Source organism: Mustela erminea, chromosome 16 (assembly GCF_009829155.1).
Source record: "Mustela erminea isolate mMusErm1 chromosome 16, mMusErm1.Pri, whole genome shotgun sequence".
Classification (NCBI taxonomy): Eukaryota; Metazoa; Chordata; class Mammalia; order Carnivora; family Mustelidae; genus Mustela; species Mustela erminea.
The window spans coordinates 56,184,832-56,206,119 of record NC_045629.1 but is presented as its reverse complement, the minus strand read 5'-3'; the positions used below and the strand labels follow the sequence as shown (position 1 = coordinate 56,206,119).

The following is a 21,288-nucleotide window of genomic DNA, read 5'->3' as shown; positions in this document are numbered from 1 at the left end:
AAATCACTATATTTTACGCTGAAACTAGTGTAGCACCGTGTGCCAACCACCCTTGAATTTAAAAAATCATCTCAGAATTTTATAAGGATTATGACATTTGTTTTCGCTTTTCACTTAGTGAATATATTTGGAATCTCATGTTTACTCAATAAATAAAATCTTTTTCTATTTTTTTTTCCCTGTAGTTTCAGATAGTCATCAAATAGCACTTATTCTGGGTTAAAATGAAATGCTAAATGCAAACATTTAAACATTTCCATGTGGCCAAATTACCAAATGGACAAATAATTTGAGGGAGTTTGAGAAATTACATTTATCATGAATAATGTTTCGTCAAAGTCTAGATTAAATCTATGCTTCACAGCCCCAGAAAATATAGAGAATTTCTCAGATTAAACGGAAAGAGCCACACTTCTCTTTCTATCATTTGTTTCTTTCACAATCTGCTCCACTTTGGGGGACACATTTTCGTGATACTAGAAGGAAAATATAAGCGTTCTTATGGGTTAAAGTATCTTGGGCCAGGATTTATTAGAGCATTGGCAAAGATTTTATCTGCACTGTCTTCAGGTACAAGCACTGGCTGTTTCCTCTTGGGCTGATGACGGCACAGATTCTCATTTACTCTGTGGTCCATTTTCTTCTCATTCATGAATCAGCTTTGGCTAAAGGTTATTTCCGAAGCCAAGCAGGTATCATCAAAAGATACTTTGGTGGCTGATAAATAAGTGTCCGTGACAGTGATATCATCCAGCTCTGTGCTGAAATGATCTGACTCCTTGATGACACTATAATTCAAGGCCACACTGTAGTTAGCGGGTTTCTCCACCGGCTTCTGCTTGCAGTTGCAGAGGTTTCTGAAGGCGGCACGGAATTTCTGGGACATGAGATTGTAAATCACTGGGTTGATGGCACTGTTGAGATAAATGCAAATTCTGCAAAAGAGCAAGAACCAATTTTCTTGGAAAGGGCTAGAGAGAAATGAGTTGACAACCACAAGAGTCCTGTAGGGCATCCATAAAAGGGCAAACAGAATTACAACCACCGCCAGCATCTTGGTGACCTATGGAGAAATCAAGAGAAATGCAGTGCAAATACAAATGAAAAGAAAACAAACAAACCAATGAAAGTAAAACAGCTTCCCCCCACCCCCAATGCTGAACCCCTAACCAATAGCTCCCAAGATGTAGTTTGAGACAAGGACTTCAATGCAGGCAGTTAATTTGTGAGATCATCCCAGGAAGCAGTATTAGGGTAAGAGAGAGAGTGTGATAGAAGTAAAGTTAAAATAGGGTGTATTATTGCAGTGGTTCCCCCTGTAGGCAACTGTGGATCAAATCACGCATTTCAGGATTATCTGTCCAGGGAAAGAGAGGCGGGGCATTGATCCCCTAGCAGCCAATCTCCCCTTTGTTGAGAAGTGTCCTTAGGGTCCTTAATGGTCCACACTGCCACTATTCTCTTGCATGGAATTACATGGGGAGCTTCAGAGAGAAACTTGAGGCAGAGAAGATAGACAGCCCGGGCACAATGGATACCAGAAGCAGGATGTTTTCGGCAATCAGGAATGAACACTCCACTGTAGCAATGGCTGAAATCAGAGGCCAGCTAAGAGATTGTGACACGGGCCACCAAAGATGTCTGTGACAAGTGTTAGGAGACCTAGGGTCTGATCTCGTCTACTTACTTTATATGTGGCCCTGAGAAATGATCTTAAGCTTATAGTTTATCTGTAAAATGGAGCCAATATTGCTCCCCTCAATCAAATGAGGTAACGTAGTAGTTTGAAAAGGTTAAAATGTCTCTTAAAAAAGCCAATGGTTATTGGATGTCTACTAGACACTACTACACTAGCTGCTTTACATATGTTATCATATTTAAAAGGCCAAAAATCCTCCAAAGTAATATTGCATCTTCCATTTTTCAAATTAGAAAATGAAGTGTAGGTGCTGGTAAGTACTTTGGCAGAAGTGGTAGAGTCTTAGAGCCGGGACTGGAAGCCAAGTCAGCCTGGATCCCAAGTTTTGCCCTTCCCATCGTCCAGCTTTCCTTCAGGGTAAAGGGAGATGCAGGACAGAGAAAACAAACTTAGAAATTTTATATAGAGCTGACCCTGCTCCTAAGAACAAGCAGTGCATGAGAACCAGGACAATAGGTAGGATGAAAATAATATCCAAGATTGCCCAGGGACAAGATTATCAAAGAGCACAATTTTGCAGATTCTGGAGATTGTCCTGGACTCAGAGTTACATCATTTGGTTTTGTCTATGTTAAGTGGTTTTAAGACCTTAATACTTCCATTTCTATATCTGAAAATATGTCTGATCATATTTTCATTCATTTCTTTCATATTCATATTTCATTCATTTACTTCACAGAGATATTGAGAAAATCAAATTTAAAAATAATGAACATGATAAGGGCTTTGAAACTCTAAAGCACTTTGGAAATATTACCCTTTGATTAGTGTCTATATAAAGAGACCATAATATTTCAATTTTATGAAGGACATATTAAAATTGTAGCTGTGGTTATCTTTGGGTAGAGAAGATAATAATTGACTGCTTTTCTTCGAAAACAACACTTTACATATCTCGAAGTAAGTTTTCAGGGGCAGCTGGCTGGCTCATGCAACTCAGTCGCTCATGTGACTTGATCTTGGGGTCATAAGTTCAAGCTCCATGTTGAGTGTAGAGATTACTTAAAAATATAAGTAAAAAAACTTTAAAAATAAAAAAAAATAAATTTTCAGTTACCTTTAGTCTCTCACAGATTTTGAAAAATTTCAGCTTCCTTGGCCCAAACTTTCTAGATGCTCTGAACTTGAAAACTACCCAAAATGGAGGGAACAGATTCTTCCCCCTCTTCCCTTTTGACCTTCTGGCTGTTTTACCAAAGCTAGCGCTGACAGTCTCTATCTAGTTCTGGCCTTCAGGGGGATCCTCTTTTGAGAGAGGGCTATTTAAGGGTCTTCAGTGTAGAAAGAAAGATTCTACATCTAGACATGTATTCCATTATCAGAATCTAGTACAAAGTCATCACCCAACCTTGTTCCTAATCCTGGTGATAGACTCTATCTTGGTTTAGTGTGTTGTAAAACTTTCCTTTTCTTCCTGGCATTTTTTGTCGTCTGATCCTGGGGCTCTGTCTTACTCTTAGCCATATCTCTTCTACCTGAGCTAGGAATGCCCCTTGTAGCCTACATTGTGGGAGTAATGCTACTCTCTTACTGTTATTCTTCTCAGATCTATAGTTAACTACCTCTTTCCTTGGCTCTCGAAATATTAGCTGTAAGACTTTGCATCCCAGGGCACAAATAGCCTTTGTCTTTTTTTGGGTTTGTTTTTAACCATTACTATCTCTTTTTGAACAACTCTTACTACTTCCTTGCAATGCCACCTAGGATCTATCCGCCTACTCTCAAGTTACTATTTCCCTCCCTTCTAGGGCCATTTGATCACTTCCTGAAGGTCTCCCTGCCCTCCAAGAATGTGCCCAGTTCCCCTGTTCTGCCTCACTCACTGTTCCCTGAGCTTCTCTTTGGACTCAGTGCACGGAGGGTAGTGATACTTCATATTTTGCTCACTGGGGTAAGTTGTTCTGTGGGAGAAGGTGTAATTTTCACATAGGTTCATAAAATACCAGGTAAAGTATTATTCCAGAGATTCTGACTTCTTTCAGAGATAAGAGGGATTCACTCAGTCCAGAGGTTGACTGAAGCCTAATTTTTTTCTGAGCAGACTTTTAAGATTATGAATAAATATTTTAACCAGTCCTAGGAAATCAAAGACTTAATTTAGTGATAAATACTCTGAGCTTTGGAAGGAGCTACAGTAATATCATCTTTATCGTCATCATCACTTACATCCTTGTCTTTGTCTCCTGTCTAGTACTCCAGGTTCTCTGACCTCCAGTCACTGCTTCAGACCTGCCAACATCCTTCCACTCCTCACCAAGGACTAAGCATCCTAGAGTTGAATCTCTGCTTGCTACACGATGACATTGCTACCATCACATCCAAGTTCTTTATGATGACTCGTAAAGATATATAAATATTATCTTATTTAATGCTTATAATAACTCCATGTGTAAGCTAATATTAGCTCCATTTTGCATATGGGGAAATTGGGATTTAGAGAATATATGTGATTTGTCTAAAGATACGTGAGTAGTAAGTGACAAAGTTGTGATTCAACCTGTCTACTTAAGTCAAAGCCCATGTTCTTTCCTTTATACTTTGCTCTTTCTCCCTGTGAAAGTCTTTTGCCTTTCCAGTGTTGAGATTTCTACTGTGTTATCCCCTTGTGGTCACTTAAACATTTAATTTCTTCTAAGCATAAACCCAACATATATATTGCTGCTAAATTTCCAAACTTAAAGTTTGAATTTCATCTGTCTTTGTGCTTTTCTCTACAACAGTCAGGGGGAGCACTGAATCCACATTTAATATCAACTGACCTCTTTTCACTTAATGTCAGTGAGGAAGCACTGTCTTTAAGAAAAGGCACATGTTTCAAAGTTAATATCTCTGCCATGAGCTTCCACAGTCCCCCAGGCAAACTTTGCCATCACTACGAAAACTTTTTATTGCGATGATCTATATTTGTCCATCTCTCTAATACATGGTAAGCTTCTTCAGGAGATGGGTAAGTTTATTAATTTCTTTGTCCTCCAGGGATGTAGTACAGTGTGTAATATAAGATAGCCCCCGGTAAATGTTGAATAAATTCAGGCATGGAAATAATTACTTCAAAATATGTAGCCATGATCCTTTTCTAGTTTTTAATACTACAAAATTTTGTTAGAAGATTTTTGCAAACATTTTATTAAATATTAAAAAATATCTTTTAAGTGGAGATTGGTTAATTAACAAAATGAGTCTCCAATACATTTCAGCTTTTTGTTGAAATAAATATATTTTTAAAAATTTAACAAAGTGTGGAGTAAAACAAATATAATGATGTTTCTAAAATTAGTCAAATGGAAAATACATCTCCAGTGGGATAATAGAGAATATATTTAATCTCGCTTGTAATTATTTTCAGTTAACTCCCAATATCTTAGATTGAGTTTAATCATTTTCTAAAATATTCACAAGTTTTTAGTGTATCCATAGCTTGGATTTTAACGGCTGTTATTCAGTATAGAAGCAAATATATAGAAAAAAATGTTCTGGAGATCATCTTTCATACACCATTGCTAAAGTTTTATTTCTGTTGCTATTCCTTATCCCAAGTAAAGTGACAAAGAGGCAAATCTGAAAATATCTCTGGGCCATTGTTTTTAAGCCTTGACAATTTTGCTAAGGCAATGCATGAGATACGAGATGAGATGAAGATTGCTTCTTTACTAGCCTCTGTACCAGGACGTAAAGTTCCTTGAGAAACAGTATGGCACAATCTTCAGGGGAAAGTGATTTTACAGTATGTTTTGATTGGGAAGGAATTTATCCATTCACTTAGGACATTCATTTGCATCCCTCCTATGTACCAGTCAACGTCCTGGCCCTTGAGGATTCGACAATGATCCAGAGAGACATTGCTAGTGGCATCATGTACCTTATAATCTGATGGGTAGTCATCATACATTGTGATGACTCAGAAGACAGAGAAAAGTTTTGGTTCTATAAGAGCATCTGATCTGGAGTTGAGGTCAAAGGGTGTTTTGTGAGGGCTTCCTGGTCTCAGGGACATCTAAGCCAAAATCTGGAGGTAAAGACAGACAGGAAGAATGTTCCTGCAGATATGTGTAGCATTCTGGAGGCGTGAGATAGCGAGACCTCTCAGGGGGACCAGAGGTAATTTAGTATGCAAGTTCTAGGATGCCTGGGTGATGCCGTCTGTTGAGCGTCTGACTCTTGGTTTCAGCTTGGGTCTGATCTCAGGGTCATGGGATGGAGCCCCATGTTGGGCTCCAGGCTCAGCACTGAGTCTGCTTCCGATTCTCTCTCCTTCTGCACCTCCTGCTCATGCTCTCTGTCTCTCTGTCTCTCTCAACTAAATAAATAAATCTTGAAAAAAAATTCAGTATGCAAGTTCCAGTTGCAGATCATGTGACTAAGTGGAGCTCTATCTCTTTCTCTAGGAAGCTTGTGGAAACCATTACAAAAGTCATCATTGTTATCTGATGAGGTGATGTCATTGTCTGTGGGGTGCTTGGCCTCCCGTTGCTAAGACAGAAGGAGAGATGCAGCTGTCAAAGGAGATACAGCATCGTGTTCTGAAAACGTCAGCTCCACGAGGCCATTTTCGTAATGAGGAGGTAGGCAGCCACTTTTGCACAGTATAGTGAGGGTCAGAAAGGAGACTGATTAAATTGATAAAAATTAATCAGTTATTTAAAACATGGTGTTGAGAGAGAGAGATTACATACAGAGATGGTTGAAAAGAGCAAGGTGGGAACTACGGAGGAGATAAGCCAGGGCCTCTGTCCTTGGCCACCATGGGGAAGGGTTATCTCTCTCATGAGGAGCCACTAGAAAATGTTAAATGAAGCCATACTATATATATTCTACTTTTCATTATATTTAATTATGCAGAATAGTAGCATATAGTTCTTATAAAAGAGTTTGGATTCAGTCCTTCTCAACACATCTTTTTGCAATCATTATAAAGCCTCTAGATGAAGACCCTACTAAGGATTTATTCCCCTCCCCCTCCTTTTTTTAAATGTGAACTGGACAGATTTCTATCTTCTGATTGTTGAAGTTTATGGTTCCTCCTGGGGGCACTCATTCAGCTTGGCATATAAGTGCTGCATGTGAAAAACCAGATAATGAAGTTCTCTAGTTCAGCCTGCTAAGGATCCTTGTATTACTAACTACTATCCCTATTACTAGTACTACGACTTTAATACATGTTTTAGAACTATTAGCTAATGTTTGTATATTGCTTTTTTAAAAAAAGTGTTAGATTTATGGGAAAGTTGCAAAGATAATACAGTTTCCATTCACTTTACATCAAAATCCCCCTATTATTAACACCTTCCATTCGTGTGGTCAATTTGTCATAATTAACAAACCAACATGGATAGTTTTTCTAGGAAGTTAGTTAACGTCGTACTTTATTCAATTTCCTTAGTTTTTTTCCTGGTGCACTTTTTCTGTTCCAGAATCTTACCCAGGATTCTGTGTGACACTTAGTCATTACGTCTCCTCCAGTGACAGGATGTGACAGTTTCTCTAACGTTCCATAATTTTCATGGCCTTGATAGTTTTTAGGAGTACTAGTTTGGTGTTTAATAGAATATCCCTCAATTTGAACTTGGCTGATGTTTTACTCATGCTTAGAATGAAGTTATGGTTTTGGGGAAGGAAGGCCACAGAGGTGAACAGCCATTCTCAACACAATATGTCAAGAGTGTATGTTGTCAAATTGACTTATGACTACTATTAACCTCATATAGTTCTTTATTGAAGTATTTTATATATATATATATAAAATTAAATTTGCCCACTTAATGTGTATAATTCAAGAGTTCTTAGTATATTCCCAGAGTTGTGCAACCATTACCACACTCTACTTTTAGAACATCTTAAGTCATCCTGAAAAGAAGCCCCATACACTTTAGAAGTCATGGCCCCCTTCCACAGCACTAGATTGCCCTAGGCAACTGCTAATGTATTCATGGCCCTCTAGATTTGCCTATTCTGAACAACTCACATGAATGGAATTGGTCTTTTGTGGCGTGACTGGCTTCTTTTACTTAGCATAATGTTTTAAGGCTCATCCGTGTTGAAGTCCGTATTGGTACTTCCTTTCTTTTATTGCTGAATAATATTCTACTATTTGCTGGAAACGGGACTGGTAAAATAGAAGGGTTGCCAGAGGGAGGGAGATGCAGAGTCAATTTATGTTTTTCAAAAATGGAAGAGGGGTGCCTGAGTGACTCAGTTGGTTAAGCAACTGCTTTCGGCTCAGGTCATGATCCTGGAGTCCCGGAGTGGAGTCCCACATCAGGTTCCCTGCTCAGCAGTGAGTCTGCCTCTCCCGCTGAACTCTCTCCTCCCATGCTCTCTCTCTCATTCTCTCTCTCAAATAAATAAATAAAATCTTTGAAAAAAAAAAAAGAAAAATGGAAGATATCACATCTTTGTTAGCCAGGGAGGAATCCCACAGAGGGGAAAATTTGTGATCCAGGAGAGAAAGAAAGACAATTGGAAGAGCTATGTTCTTGAATAGGGAATAGTTCTTGAATAGGGGTGCACACGTGGTAAGGTTGGCCTCTTCTGGGTTGTATACACAAAAACCACTTTTTCAATATCATCATCTTTTTCTTAGCCACACTTGATCTAAGATATCAAGATAATGCAGGAGAAAATTCCACCATTTTTGTCAATACCCTGAATCCTGAATGGAGTCCTAATATCAGCAAATTGTTTTTATATCCTTGGTATTAACAAAGTACTTTCATTGTCATCAAGTCAGTTTGTGTTCATATCCCTATGAAATCTGTAGGACAGGTGTTATTTTTCCCATTTCATTGATGAGGGATGTACACTGAACTCAGAGAAGCAGAGAAACAAGGTCATACAACTCATATATACATATAAACAGCAAAGGTAGTTATTGGATTAAGTTCTTTTGATACTACATCTAGTTTTCTTTCTAGATAATTACAGAAATCAACATATATACTGAGCTGAAGACTTCTAGTTGTTGTAAAGAATGTTTATGAAATACTTGGAAAGGCTAATATTGTTGGTAGGAATCACCAGTAACCCTGGGATTACTTGTGGGGTTTTTTGCCCCAAATCAGAGTGCTCCATTTAGAAAGTACTGACTAGGGAGAAGAAAGTTGTCATAACAAGGCAGATAGGGATGCTGCATACCTATCTGTTTCCTAGGGGGGAAAAATAAACAATAAAATTTAAAATGCAAAAGTAATACAATGGAATAAAAGATAAAATGGAAACTTTTATCTTGGGGGTCACAGTTCAATTAGTAACATGTCATTTGTGAGGATCTGGTTACATGGGATTTGGGGACATTTTAATTAATCGTCAGAGATTAGTTTATTAGTCTGTCCAGGAAGTCATATAGGGAGTTGATTGATTCCTCAGTTCTCTGTAAGATTTTTAGAATTCTTTCTTCCTCTTGATTCAGAAAAAAATTCTGACTTTTGAGTTCATGTATAATTCAGAAGAGATTCTGAGCATGGTCATGGGTCATGCTATTGTCTAGACATTCTTCCTAGGGGGAGAAAGCCCGTGGCATAGCCCTGTCTCTCAGTGAGTGGCAAAGTCTAGTGAGTCTGGAAGAAAGAGTTGGAACTGGCGTGTAGCATTGTTTCACAATCCCTCTCTGAATATAAGAGATTGGGCAGATCACATGACTTATGCTTGAAACTCATTTTCCAGAGTCAGTAAATGTACAATCTATATTTTCCCCAAACTCTCTCGAGTTCCAGCATTCGAATAAAATCTAACTTATAGGTTACTTATGGTAACACAATATTCAGACATGCCTGTGATCATTTTCACATAATTGGGTTTTGTTATTTGGGGGTTGTAAGGCCAGTCATAGGGGAAATAGTACCTGGAGCCTACATAATCCTTCAATGTGTTGATAAGCTATAGGAATAGATCCAATTTCTAATAACAGTGATTGTCAGTAATCATCTTAATTGCTGTGTTCACAGGGATGATACAGTTTCCTGAGGTGCTGAAGAAATTACTAGAATTCATTTTAACTTCCTGTAGCTAATTAGAACATGGTGCATCTCTAGACCCAGAAGGCTGGCTTCCTAACCTTTTATCATTTTCTCTTTTAAAGTTTATTATAACTGAAATATTGTTGAAGAAATTGAGTCATTGGAGTGTATTAGAGCATCACCTTGAGAAGAAAGCAAACAATTGAATCCTCTTTTAATAGTCCTGTCAATTTAAAGACTGAATCTGTTGATTCAGAAGTTTTAAAGGAATGCTGAAATAAAAATTATTTAATACAGTGTCCATTAAAACATTTGGCTGGAAGTCAGTGGCACAATATAAAGATTTCAGGGCAATCTTAAATACTGTGGAAAAGCTTTCTTTAAATTAAAAGGGCAAAGCCATGTAACAGGAGATGACAGCCATATCAATAATTTTTGTTGGAAGACTATTACCATTTTTATAACGAATTATCTTCAACAGCATCAAAGCAGTAGCTTTAATTTGTGGATCATAGGCTCTATATTTAGTTTGGATCCCACACTGTATAACACAAAAGTTCTGTTTTTGGCTTCATGACCAGAGTAAATCAACAAACTTTTATTGGATCTCTAGTACACAGAAGTTTGGAGAAGTCCTTAGTAAATATACCTGCCACACAAAAGCACTCAATGCACGGTTGAATTATTAGTGAGTAAAAATTTGTTTTTCACAAATGTTAAAATATAACTGTGGAAGTATGTGTAAGTTTAGGACTCTTTAAATTAGCAAAGTGTTCTAGTTCTTGTACTTCTGACTGAAATTTTTTGGGAAAAAAATTTCAAAAGTGTACTTCCTTCTGGAAACATTCTTTTGGTTAATGAATAGAAAACAGTTAGCTTTAATTGTCTAATGCCATTCTTTGAAGAGTAACAATATGTTCTGTGTTGGGCTCCTTTCCATGTTCTCCTGCACTACTGAATTTTAACAGAGTGTTCTGTTCCTGGGAATATTTTGCTCTCAGATGGCCTTCAACAAAGTGATCAATGACCCTTTGCATTTTGTTACATTAATTAAGCCGGTTGAAGAATACTTGAAGAGACCGTTATATAAATCTGAATGTAGGTAAGCTTCTACACTGATTGGAGCTCCGGGATTTTCCTCTTCCAGAGGTGTTCTGCTTTGTTTTGACTTAGAGTCTGGCAATGCAGTTTTTAAAGCACAGTTATAATCAATGTGGGGTGCTTTGTACTATGGAGGACTTGGTATATAGTGGGGTTTAAAAATTGAATGATAGGGCCACCAAAGGGCTTGGAATCAACTCAAAGTCAGTTTAAGAATGCTAGAAGTGAATAAGGTCTAAGTGGTGATTCATGATGGGGAGATCATGGACTGTCAAATTCTGCCTTGTGGATTACTTATGCATTCCTTGGCAAGAAGCCACCTAGGAATGCTAATGCATGGGATCTTGGCTCCACCTGTCAAGCCTATATCTAAATATCAAGTACCATAACTAAATCTAAAAATTAAGAACTTAGAGACATTCTGGCTAGAATTACAGAGTATTTTCTGGATTCTATTCTGATTAAAAATGTCCATGAAAATAGTAGCTGAGATTCACAATAGAGAGGTTTTGGTGGTATTGGTGATGCTGGGGAAGAAGTAAGGATTAAGGAAATAGTGATAAAGATTTTTAAGTATAAATTTGTAAGTGGGGTACATCCAGTGAAATTGGAAAAATAAGTCTCCACAATTGTAGGGGTGCTGAGAAAGCAGACTTGTCAGGCAGAGCTGTTTCCTGAGTGAGACATTTGTTGGTACTGGAAATTGGGCTCCTCATTCCAGGGGGGCCACAGGCACCAGGGCAGTTACAAGATGGCACTGCTCTTGGTAGGATGCATGAGCACAGCTGAGACATGGAGCTGTAGAAGGATGTGTTTCCATATAGAACACCATGCGACCCGTCCTCCATGACACCCCCAGATACTTAACCAGCATCACCAAACACCAAGTGTGAGGACACTCATAGGAAACAGAGTTCTGCACCCAAGTCTGATGTGGGATGAACCTTCAAAGCCATACTTTCTTTCAAGAGCAAAGATAGAGAGAGGTACAAACACATGAAGAGTGGAAAAAGGGAAGCGACATTGAACTATTCTCGTTTAGGAATTAGCATATGACAGGGAGTCAGAGTGTTCAGAGAGATGCAATGCCTCCTGTGTGTCCACCATGTGCTTAGCATTTTCTTCACATCAGCCCTACTTTATCTGCATTTTACAGAGGATAAGACTGATGCTGAGAGGGGCGCCTGGGTGGCTCAGTGGGTTAAGCTTCTGCCTTCGGCTCAGGTCATGATCTCAGCATCCAGGTCCCGCAGCAGGCTTTCTGCTCAGCAGGGAGCCTGCTTCCCCCTCTCTCTCTGCTTTCTGCTCTGCCTACTTGTGATCTCTCTTTGTCAAATAAATAAATAAAGTCTAACAACAACAACAACAACAGCAAAACTGGTGCTGAGAAAGTCCTATGCTGATGAATGGAAGCCACATTTTTTTAAAGGTATGTATATTTGACGGCAAAATTTCCCTCTTCTCTTCATTATAATACCTTAACTGTGGGACAAAATAATTTTTTTTGAAGTTTACAAAAACCAAAAAGCAAAGGTGGCTTGAAAGTTTAGAAATGGTAAAGACTGTCAGAGGGGAACAGGGAAAAGGAAAGATGAATTCCTAGTCCCACCCAAAGGTAATGCCTTAGCACCTACCAGAACTATCCTGTTCCCTCCACTAAGCTCTGAAAGAACATGGTTTTTCTAAGTTTCCGTTTTGTCCGCTCTCCAGTTGACAGTGGAAAACAGCCCAGGGCTAGGTAAAGTTGGCAGCTAGATTTGAGGATTTGCTACAAAATTTCCCCCAACACTAGCAACTATTGTGATGTGGAGGTTTCAGGACTGGTTACAGTCTGGTAGTTGTGGGGGATGAAAGGCTGTCTCCTCTCTTGTTGCTTTGATGTTTTCTTGTTCACAGGAGGCCCATGTTTGGAACCAAGCTGGGAAGGAGACAACTCAGGTGTCAGAGCTGGGATTCAAATTACAATAACATTTCCATTGTAGAAAATAAAATGTCATTCCAATTTCTTTCATGAGCCATCCTGGAACAATGCTACAGTGTATCCGCTGTGGGTTGTGTGCTACATCACCTTTTCTAAATGTTCTACTCCAGGTAAATGACTGGTGAATGACTAAGCAGGAGGAAAACCTGTCCTACCACCTTGAGTGGGTTTTCTTTCCTTTGCTCTCAAGGATGTGTTTACTTCTGACCACTTTTCTCTTTGGACCCAGACCTTAGAAAAAAATTGAATGAGGAGGCATCTTGACTGGCTGTGAGGGAGGCATTCAGTTGCTGGCTCTAATACTTCTTTGAAGATATCCATCCTTTCTGAGGGAGACATTTCCCGGTCTCTTCTCACCCCTGTGCTTCTCTGGCGCTGCAGCCTGGTGAGGGTAACACTGTAGACAACGATCCAGACACACAATCCCTCAGCTCACGCAGCAGGGGATGGGAAATCAATGAGAATGTTTTAAAATGTAAAATGTCAGTGATGGAGGGGAAGAGAGGTAATCTCTAAACAGAAGTAAAGCTCTCAGGGCTGCCAAAGTTTTAGTGGGTATTTAGTGGTCTTGCTCCTAAAGGTATTGGACAAAATACCTCGTCATGGGGCTAAGAGCACACGGAAGGAAGCCAACTCCTTCTCTATCTGTGTCAACCCCAGAAGGGACCAACTATAACACGCTTGGGTCTATCTGGAGTTACAGAGTGAATTTTCTAGCTGTCCCAAAAGAACTCACAGCAACAGCCAAATGGGGAAAATATGTTTCTTTCCGTCCGCAAGTCATAAACTCAGCACTTTTCACTGATTTTTAGCTTTCTGATGACTCACCATGGGACTCAGAATCAGAAGACTTGGTTTGGAATGTCAGCTTACCCCTCAAAGCTTTCTGAGCCTTGATGTCTCAGTTAACATAATATGTGAATATAATGTGTTTAAGGATTAATTCTAAGGAGGACGTGAAAACACACTGACACATATACTATAGCTTCCTAATATGAGGTGCTCTTATATTCCTGATCCTATCTTGAAGTCAGCCTCCTCGGTGAGGGGTGCTGCCTCTATCACGCCTTGTTCACCTAACAGACTGAATGGAGCTACTTTGCATTTACCTGCTTTTAGCAGTTTGTCTAAAAAACCTGCACGAGTCTACAAGGTATAAGATTTAAACCACAGCAGGCTGGGCCTATGCTATGAAGTCCAAGCTTCTACCACAGATTATTAAGTCATTAGAGTTTCTTTTCAAAGGTATTATCCAGGCCGTATTAGTAGTGGTTGAGGGAACAGGCTGGATTCTAATTCTAGGTCTGCTTCTCTCTAGCCATATACAATTGGGCAGGATATACCATGCCTGTAAGCCTCAGTACTCATCTGTGAAATGGGATTAAGTGTAAAGAATACATGATGTGCATCGGGCTCTCTGCTCAGCGGGGAGCCTGCTTCCTGCCCCACCCCCGCCTGCCTCTCTGCCTACTTGTGATCTCTGTCTGTCCAATAAATAAATAAAATTTTAAAAAAAAGAATAAATGAGGTGATGTATGTAAAGCATCTGCATAGAGTCTGGGCTTCCATAAGCAACATATCATTTAAACCGTCTCTGGGAAAATGTGGAGAATTTAACTAAATAGCAGAGAAGGCTGACAACCACCACCACCACCACAATAGTAATAATTCCTTACTATATTCAATATATTTTAAACATAACACCAGGGACTTTATGCAATTATTCAATCATTGCAGTATTTATGAAGTAGGTATTCTTTTCATTTTATAGATGAAGAGAAAGATCCAGAGAAGAGAATATTAACTTTTTAGAGAGAGTGGCAGGTACTAACTTTTTCCCGGGTTGCTTTCTCTCTCATGTCCCTGCTTATTTCTGTGAACTAACAGATCCATTCTGAGAGGATGCTGTTGCCTCATTTGTTCGTTTGTTTCTTGTTTCTTTTTCATCTCTAGAACGATGGCTTCTACCTATCCCTGCACGCAAAGGTCCGGCACTTAGTAGGTGCCAAAAGTAGTCAGGAAATGAATGAATGAAAAAAATGAATGAATGAACAACTCACTAACGCTACTCTGTTGTTTCTTCTGTGGAATTCCAGATGTTTTCTTGGTACTTCCAGTCCTAATCACAAATGTCACCATTGGTTGGGTTCTGATTTCTTTTCTGATATGTAAGATTTTGATGGCAGGAATAGGGTGGACTGCATATTTTTATCTCTAGCCCTTGAATCAAGGTTTGGCATTAAAAAAAAAATGTTTGGAATTAACAATTAAAATCAATGTGTAAAGATTCAGTCTCCAAAAGGGGGCATGATAGATCAGACTGGAATTATGGTGAAGAAGATTTTCGGGGAACAGCCTGTTATTCTGTAGAAATAAGCAGTTGTTGGATATAATGTTATGAGGAACATAGGAAATGTGAACTAACGAGATGCTAAGTCAATAGGATTTATGTTTAAGTCACTTCCCCTTACTGATGTTGATTGATACTGATGTATTAATACATACCAGAGCGGGTTTGGCCTTCAAAGATACAAACCCACTTTGACAGTCATTCTTGCACTGTCTTCTCTGTCTGCTGTCACATCTAATCATCTGTGGTTTCTCTGTCCCTCATGAAGCTGTAGAAAACCATTTCTCTGGAAGTCTGCACTCTGCACCTTAAATTTGTACTTTTAGAGCCCAATGAAATCAAAGATTTCCCAATCGATGGGCAAGGCATTTTCTTCAAGGGATATGAGTCAAGATGCTGGTTGGGGCTACACTAGCTGCTAATTTAGGCTGCTTGTGATAAGCTTGAATTTTCTTGTTTTGGGTAATGTTTTGGTAATTTTTGTTTTGATAATATTTGTTTAATATCTATAATTTATTTTTGAGCACCTCTCATGTACCTGCACTAAATCTATAATATTTTCACAAATAAACTTTTAAATAGGAATAGTTCAAGTTTCAGCAAACATTTATTATAAGGAGCCAGACAATAAATATTTTAGACTTCATAGGCCCTTAGAGTCTCTGTCGTAACTATTTAACTCTGCTGCTGTGAGAGCAGCCATGAACGACACATGGGCGAACAGGCATGGGTATGAACATTACTTGGTAAAACAAACCACGGTGCTGGATTTGGCCCATGGCTGTAGTTTGCCAACCAATGAACTACCCAGTACTTCCAGTAAAGCAGATAAATGGCATATAATTTATTTCGAAATAGTCTTGTGATTTACGGCTAACTTTTTCAAATTATTCATCTAATTATCAACAGATCTTATAAGAAATACAAACCGAATAAGGCTGGCTGTCAGCGTGGGGACCAGAGTTTTGATTGAAAATTTGATCCTCTCAGGAAAGAATCATCATGAGCATTACTGCTCTAAACAAATGCCACCTAAAAAAATACCCTGTTGATACAGTACTTTTAATAATCCTGGGACCTAGTTTCCCAGAAAGTGTGCGCTTCTATGGATGTTGGATTCAGGCAGGGGTGCAGAAATCAGTACTGGAGCCCATTGGAGCGGACACACTTCCGGACTGATGGCGGAGGGCCCTGCTGGGCCCGAGCGAGCCAGTCCCTTGGTTCTGCTCTCAGACTCTCCTAATCTGTGCTGGAATCCAGTTGTTAGACTTGGGGCCCATTTCTATTTCTGAGTCTCCATTTTCTCTTCAGCAAAGGTGGTGAAAGACATTTTACCTGCCTCCCAGAGTGGCTGTGTGGATAAATGCGATGATGTCGATCAAGGGCTTATGTAGTGTTTGGAATACCGTAAATGCGAGAAAAGCAAAGCTAATTTTAAAGCCTACAATAAAAATCACTCATTACTTACTGTGCATCAGACCCTGTTCTGAGTGTTTCATTTGCATATCAGCTCTTCAAAACTCTATAATAACATCTGAAGAAAGTGCTACCAGCAAGGGAACCCATCTACACTTACACTGGGATTTCATCCAGCTTGCCCCTGTGTGTGCTTGAACCACTCTGGCTGCCACGGAGAAGATAGAAGCCACTAGTCCTATCTGTCCTTAAAAAGGCAACTATTTCTGATTGCCCAGGTGGAACTAGGTAGATGTCATGTTTTCTCTTACAAAAATGAAGAGAACCAGCACTGTGTGTAGGTAAAGGAACATTGACCACGAACCTCTCTCAACCTCTGACCTACTTAGAGGTCTCCATCCCCACCAGTGGAAAATGTTTCAGTTCTGAATTAGAATGGAGGACGCCGGGACACCTGGGTGGCTCAGTGGGTTAAGTCTCTGCCTTCGGCTCAGGTCATGATCTCAGGGTGGAATTGAGCCCCACATTGGGCTCTCTGCTCAGCGGGGAGCCTGCTTCCCTTCCTCTCTCTCTGCCTGCCTCTCTGCCTATTTGTGATCTCTGTCTGTCAAATAAATAAATAAAATCTTTAAAATAAAATAAAAAAAAAAGAATGGAGAATGCCTTTTCTTCTAGAATGAGTGTTAATAAAAGCTTATGAAAGGGATGCCTGGGTGGCTCAGTTGGTTGGACATCTCAGGTCATGAACCTGGGTTTGTGGGATTGAGCCCTGCATCAGGTTCTCTGCTGAGGGAGCAGAGAGCAGGCTCTCTGCTTCTCCCTCTATCTGCCGCACCCCCTGCATGTGCTCTCTTTCTCTCTCTGGCAAATAAATAAATACAAATCTTTTAAAAAATAAGAAAATTTTGAAAAAAATAGTTTATGAAAGATAACTGAAGAGTATCACTGCTACACTTACTATGCATAAAAGCTAAATGATTTATGTAGACTGGCCTGGTGTTTTAACATTACATTAATGGGAATAATCCTGTTATTTCAGGCATTGGTTTATAAATGACATTTGCTGGGCACCTGGGTGGCTCAGTCATTAAGCCTCTGCCTTTGGCTCAGGTAATGATCTCAGGGTCCTGGGATCAAGCCCCGCATCAGGCTCTCTGCTTGGTGGGAAGCCTGCCTCTCCCTTTCCCATCCTGGCTTCTTGTGTTCCCTCTCTCTCTGCCAAATAAATAAATAAAATCTTTAAAAAACCAGTAAGTAAATACATGACATTTACTCATGTCGACATCTAGAATCAAAATGACAGTGCCGTCTGAAAATGAGCTGTTTATTTTATGTCTCTGAAAATCGTCTCCCTCCTACTTCAGCAGCGTCCTTATCTGCTTCATTTTTCTCCAACATCTGATATACTATGTGTATATGTTTATATACTGTGAATAAGTTTGTATATTGTTTCCCCTTCCTCCTTAGAATATAAGTGTCATGGGACAAGACTTTTGGTCTCATTAGTTCGCTACTGTGTTCCTAAGGTCTCACGCAGTGCCGGGAGCACTGAAGGAGGTGTTCAGCACCATTTGTAGAACACATAAATCAGTACAATTGTCATCTATACAAGAAGTGTCCTTTTTCTTAGGCAGATATGGCCTAAGACATGTACCTCATCTCTGAGATACTAGTAGTGTGGGCAAGTGTGTAAGGAAGTAGAGTGTAAGGTTATAATCAGAGGCTTTGGATTCTATGCAAGGATTCGATCCCTGGTTCTTCCCTCTCTTATTGGATGACCTTGAGGTTCATGTTGCTGAATCTCAGACTCCTCGTCTTGAAAACTGAGATGAGAAGTTATACCCATGTCCTAGGTAGAAACACGATGCAGTACAAACATCCCTGAGCACCACACCTAGCACACGCTTCAAGCCCAGGAGTCCTGGTCACCTGAAAGGCGAGTAAATGACTGACAGCCATGTAGGTGGGCCACACTCCTTTCCGGGTTACGTCGGGTGGGAGGGAGAGGACACACATAACCTGGGGCATGACATTCACTGCAGAATGTAAGATAAAATATTAAGGCAGCAACTCAAACGGGGATGCAGAGGTTTCGAAGATCCCTTGGGGGAAATTTTCAAAGCTCTCCATGTTCCCGGGGAGTTGGTAACATTGCCTCTCTTTGTAATTTGTGCCGCGATGTGCTTCTGGACTGAAGGGAACATGTCCTATTCCTTGGGGTTTTGGAGTAAAATAAAAGTTGATAACAAATTTAAAGTACATAACTAAGGTGTAATATGTTCAAATCTTTCTGATGACTGCAAACGCGGCGTATGCATGAAACAGTGGCTGGTTAGCACACAAGGGAGGGAATCACTGTTCACCATCGAGGCTTTCCTGCATAGAATTTCCCTAGCATGACTGTGTAACAGCTTACCCAGATGTTTTCCTTCTGAATGAGGATGTTTCTATGGCTCTTTAGGGAAAAATGCTTTCATGAATTTTATCATTGTTAATTACCATGATTCAAGTCATCTTTATGATTAATCTTTGTTTTTCAAAGAATTCCTTATATTCCTCAGCGTGACTAAAGAACTTGACTCCATCCTTAATCCTGAGATCATACTGGTGGGTTTAGCTGAGGCAGAAAGGTAACCTTGAATAAATAGAATTTTAATTATGACAGTTTTACTTTCCTCTTTATGAAAGCAGAATTATCCAAAAGTGCACTTAAATTTCAGTACCCATTTGTAAAAATTAGAGTACCTTCCTTCAATGCTACCAAGAACTTCTTAATGACCATTAAAAATTATTTGAAAAGTGAATTCACACTGTCACAGCCCAAAATTTTCTGTATTTTGACTCACTGGGCCTCATGGGAACATGAGTCTTCTTTGAGTACCTCAATGTTCGTGATTAAAAAATAAATCCAAGACAGCCTCTTCTACCTGTGGTCTATGTATGAATAACTGTCTCTAGCAAAACATGCTTATGATGAGTACAATGAGACTGATGTAATTTAATAACCATTCTTAATTATTCTAAGGAAATAAGCAGAGTTGGGAAGCAGCCAGTAACAGAAACCATTCATTAGCTTAAAAACCACAGTCCATAATGACAGTTTTCTACTGGTCTGAGTTTGGGTCTATACTGGATTTTGAGCGGCGGGCTCCAACTCCTTGAATTGGCAGAGCTCTCTCAGGAATAAGTAAAGGGCACATGTGATACAGAAAGGGTCAGTACGTGGAACCTCTCTGCTTTTGCCTTTCCTGTCTCAAGGCTGTGGCAAGGCACAGAGGCTCAGTGGGCTCGCGCACACACACGGGAAGGGACAAGCGCCCTTGATTCTACCCATCTGTGTTTATTAAGAGTATCTGGGCTTCATAATGCCCCCTTCCTAGAGATAAAGTCAGCGGCAATGTCCAGGCAAGAACTGTCTGCAGAATGGAGCAGTGTTCCTTTGATCAAAAGGCTAATTGCTTTTAAGTGTGTTCCCGGCAAGCTTCACTGATAAATTGGAAAGAGCCAGGATGTTTGAGGTGAAGGCAAAGGACTGCGAACCCCAGACATGCCCTCTGAGGATGCCAATAAAGCAGAGACCCGGCTCGAGATTGCGAGGAAGGAGTTAACAGCCCCTGAACTGGCCTTGTTCACGATATTTTTGTGGAAGGAATTTATTGAGGCACCTGGCTTCTGTTGATTTAGAGGGCAGGGCTTTGGATGGAACGTTCTGGCAAATGTAGGAATCTCTGCCCTTGGTAATGCATCAAATCCTCTCTCTCTTTATCGTAAGATCCTTGCTGCAGTGTAAAGGAATGAAATGCTAAGTATCAATTGTACTGGTTGTGGGGGTGTCATGCTTTGTCGCAGAGAAGGAGACGACCTTGAGGACAATGAAACGGCGCATCTAAATATGGCATCACACCCCTCAAGACCTTCAGGATTAGTGCCTTTTCTTGTCCGAACAGAGGGATGGCTTTTCCTAATTTGCTTAAGATGTTTATTGGGAATGAATCCCAGAACAGGCCCACTGCAAAGTATTTAGATGTCATTAAAAAATTCAGATCGCCTGTCATTTACTAGCACACCAGCTCCTTGTTTCTAAACGTGAGTGGGACTTCTTCTTGCCATCATTCCCTTCATCATAGATCTCTCACTTCCCACAACAAACCCCCGTGCTTCTGCTCATGACCCCTCCCTCCCCCAGGCTCGGCATGCTTAGTCCTTTCTTTCCCATTCCGTGTCACCAAGAAAAGAGAGACCAGACTATGAGAATGAGCGGTCTCCTACCCCATAACCTAAAAATAATCTGCAACCAGGATCACCCTGATCTCTTTTCCTGTATCGTTCATTCTCATGAAGTCACTCATTATCCATTCATTTGACATTCACTGATAACTTCTGCATGCCAGACATGGGGCTCGGGGCTGCAAACGCGTCGGGTAGTTAGATGCAATCCCTGCTGAAGAAGAGGAAAGAGCCGTTGCCTTCTCCTCTCTAAGGTAATGGCTTTGTCTGTGCTCTTGCTGGCACCGTTTGTGTCTCCCCAGGAATGCAGCCCTAGCAATGGTGAGTCTGGCTCTTGTCTCTGCAAGTAATTCCTCCCACTCTGCTTCGCTCTTTCCCATCAGGAGTTAAAGGCTTCAGGTTGGGCATCCTGGGAGGCTCAGTTGGTTAAGCGTTTGCCTTCTGCTCAGGTCATTATCCCGGAGTCCAGAGATAGAGTCCCACAGCCGCTGGCTCCCTGCTCAGCGGGGAGCCTACTTCTCCCTCTGCCCTTCCCCCTGCTCATGCTTTCCCTCTCTCTCTC

At 40.2% G+C, this 21,288-nt stretch overlaps 1 protein-coding gene across 1 annotated transcript in view; it reads right to left on the bottom strand.

The window, feature by feature from the left end:
- Positions 1-371: 371 nt before the first annotated feature.
- TRHR (thyrotropin releasing hormone receptor) overlaps positions 372-21,288 on the bottom strand; it is a 39,717-nt gene continuing 18,800 nt past the window's right edge. The window contains exon 7 of the mRNA XM_032316882.1: positions 372-1,063. Within this exon, the coding sequence (XP_032172773.1) occupies positions 656-1,063 (408 nt within the window). The 3' untranslated portion in view covers positions 372-655. The remainder of the gene's footprint in view (positions 1,064-21,288) is intronic.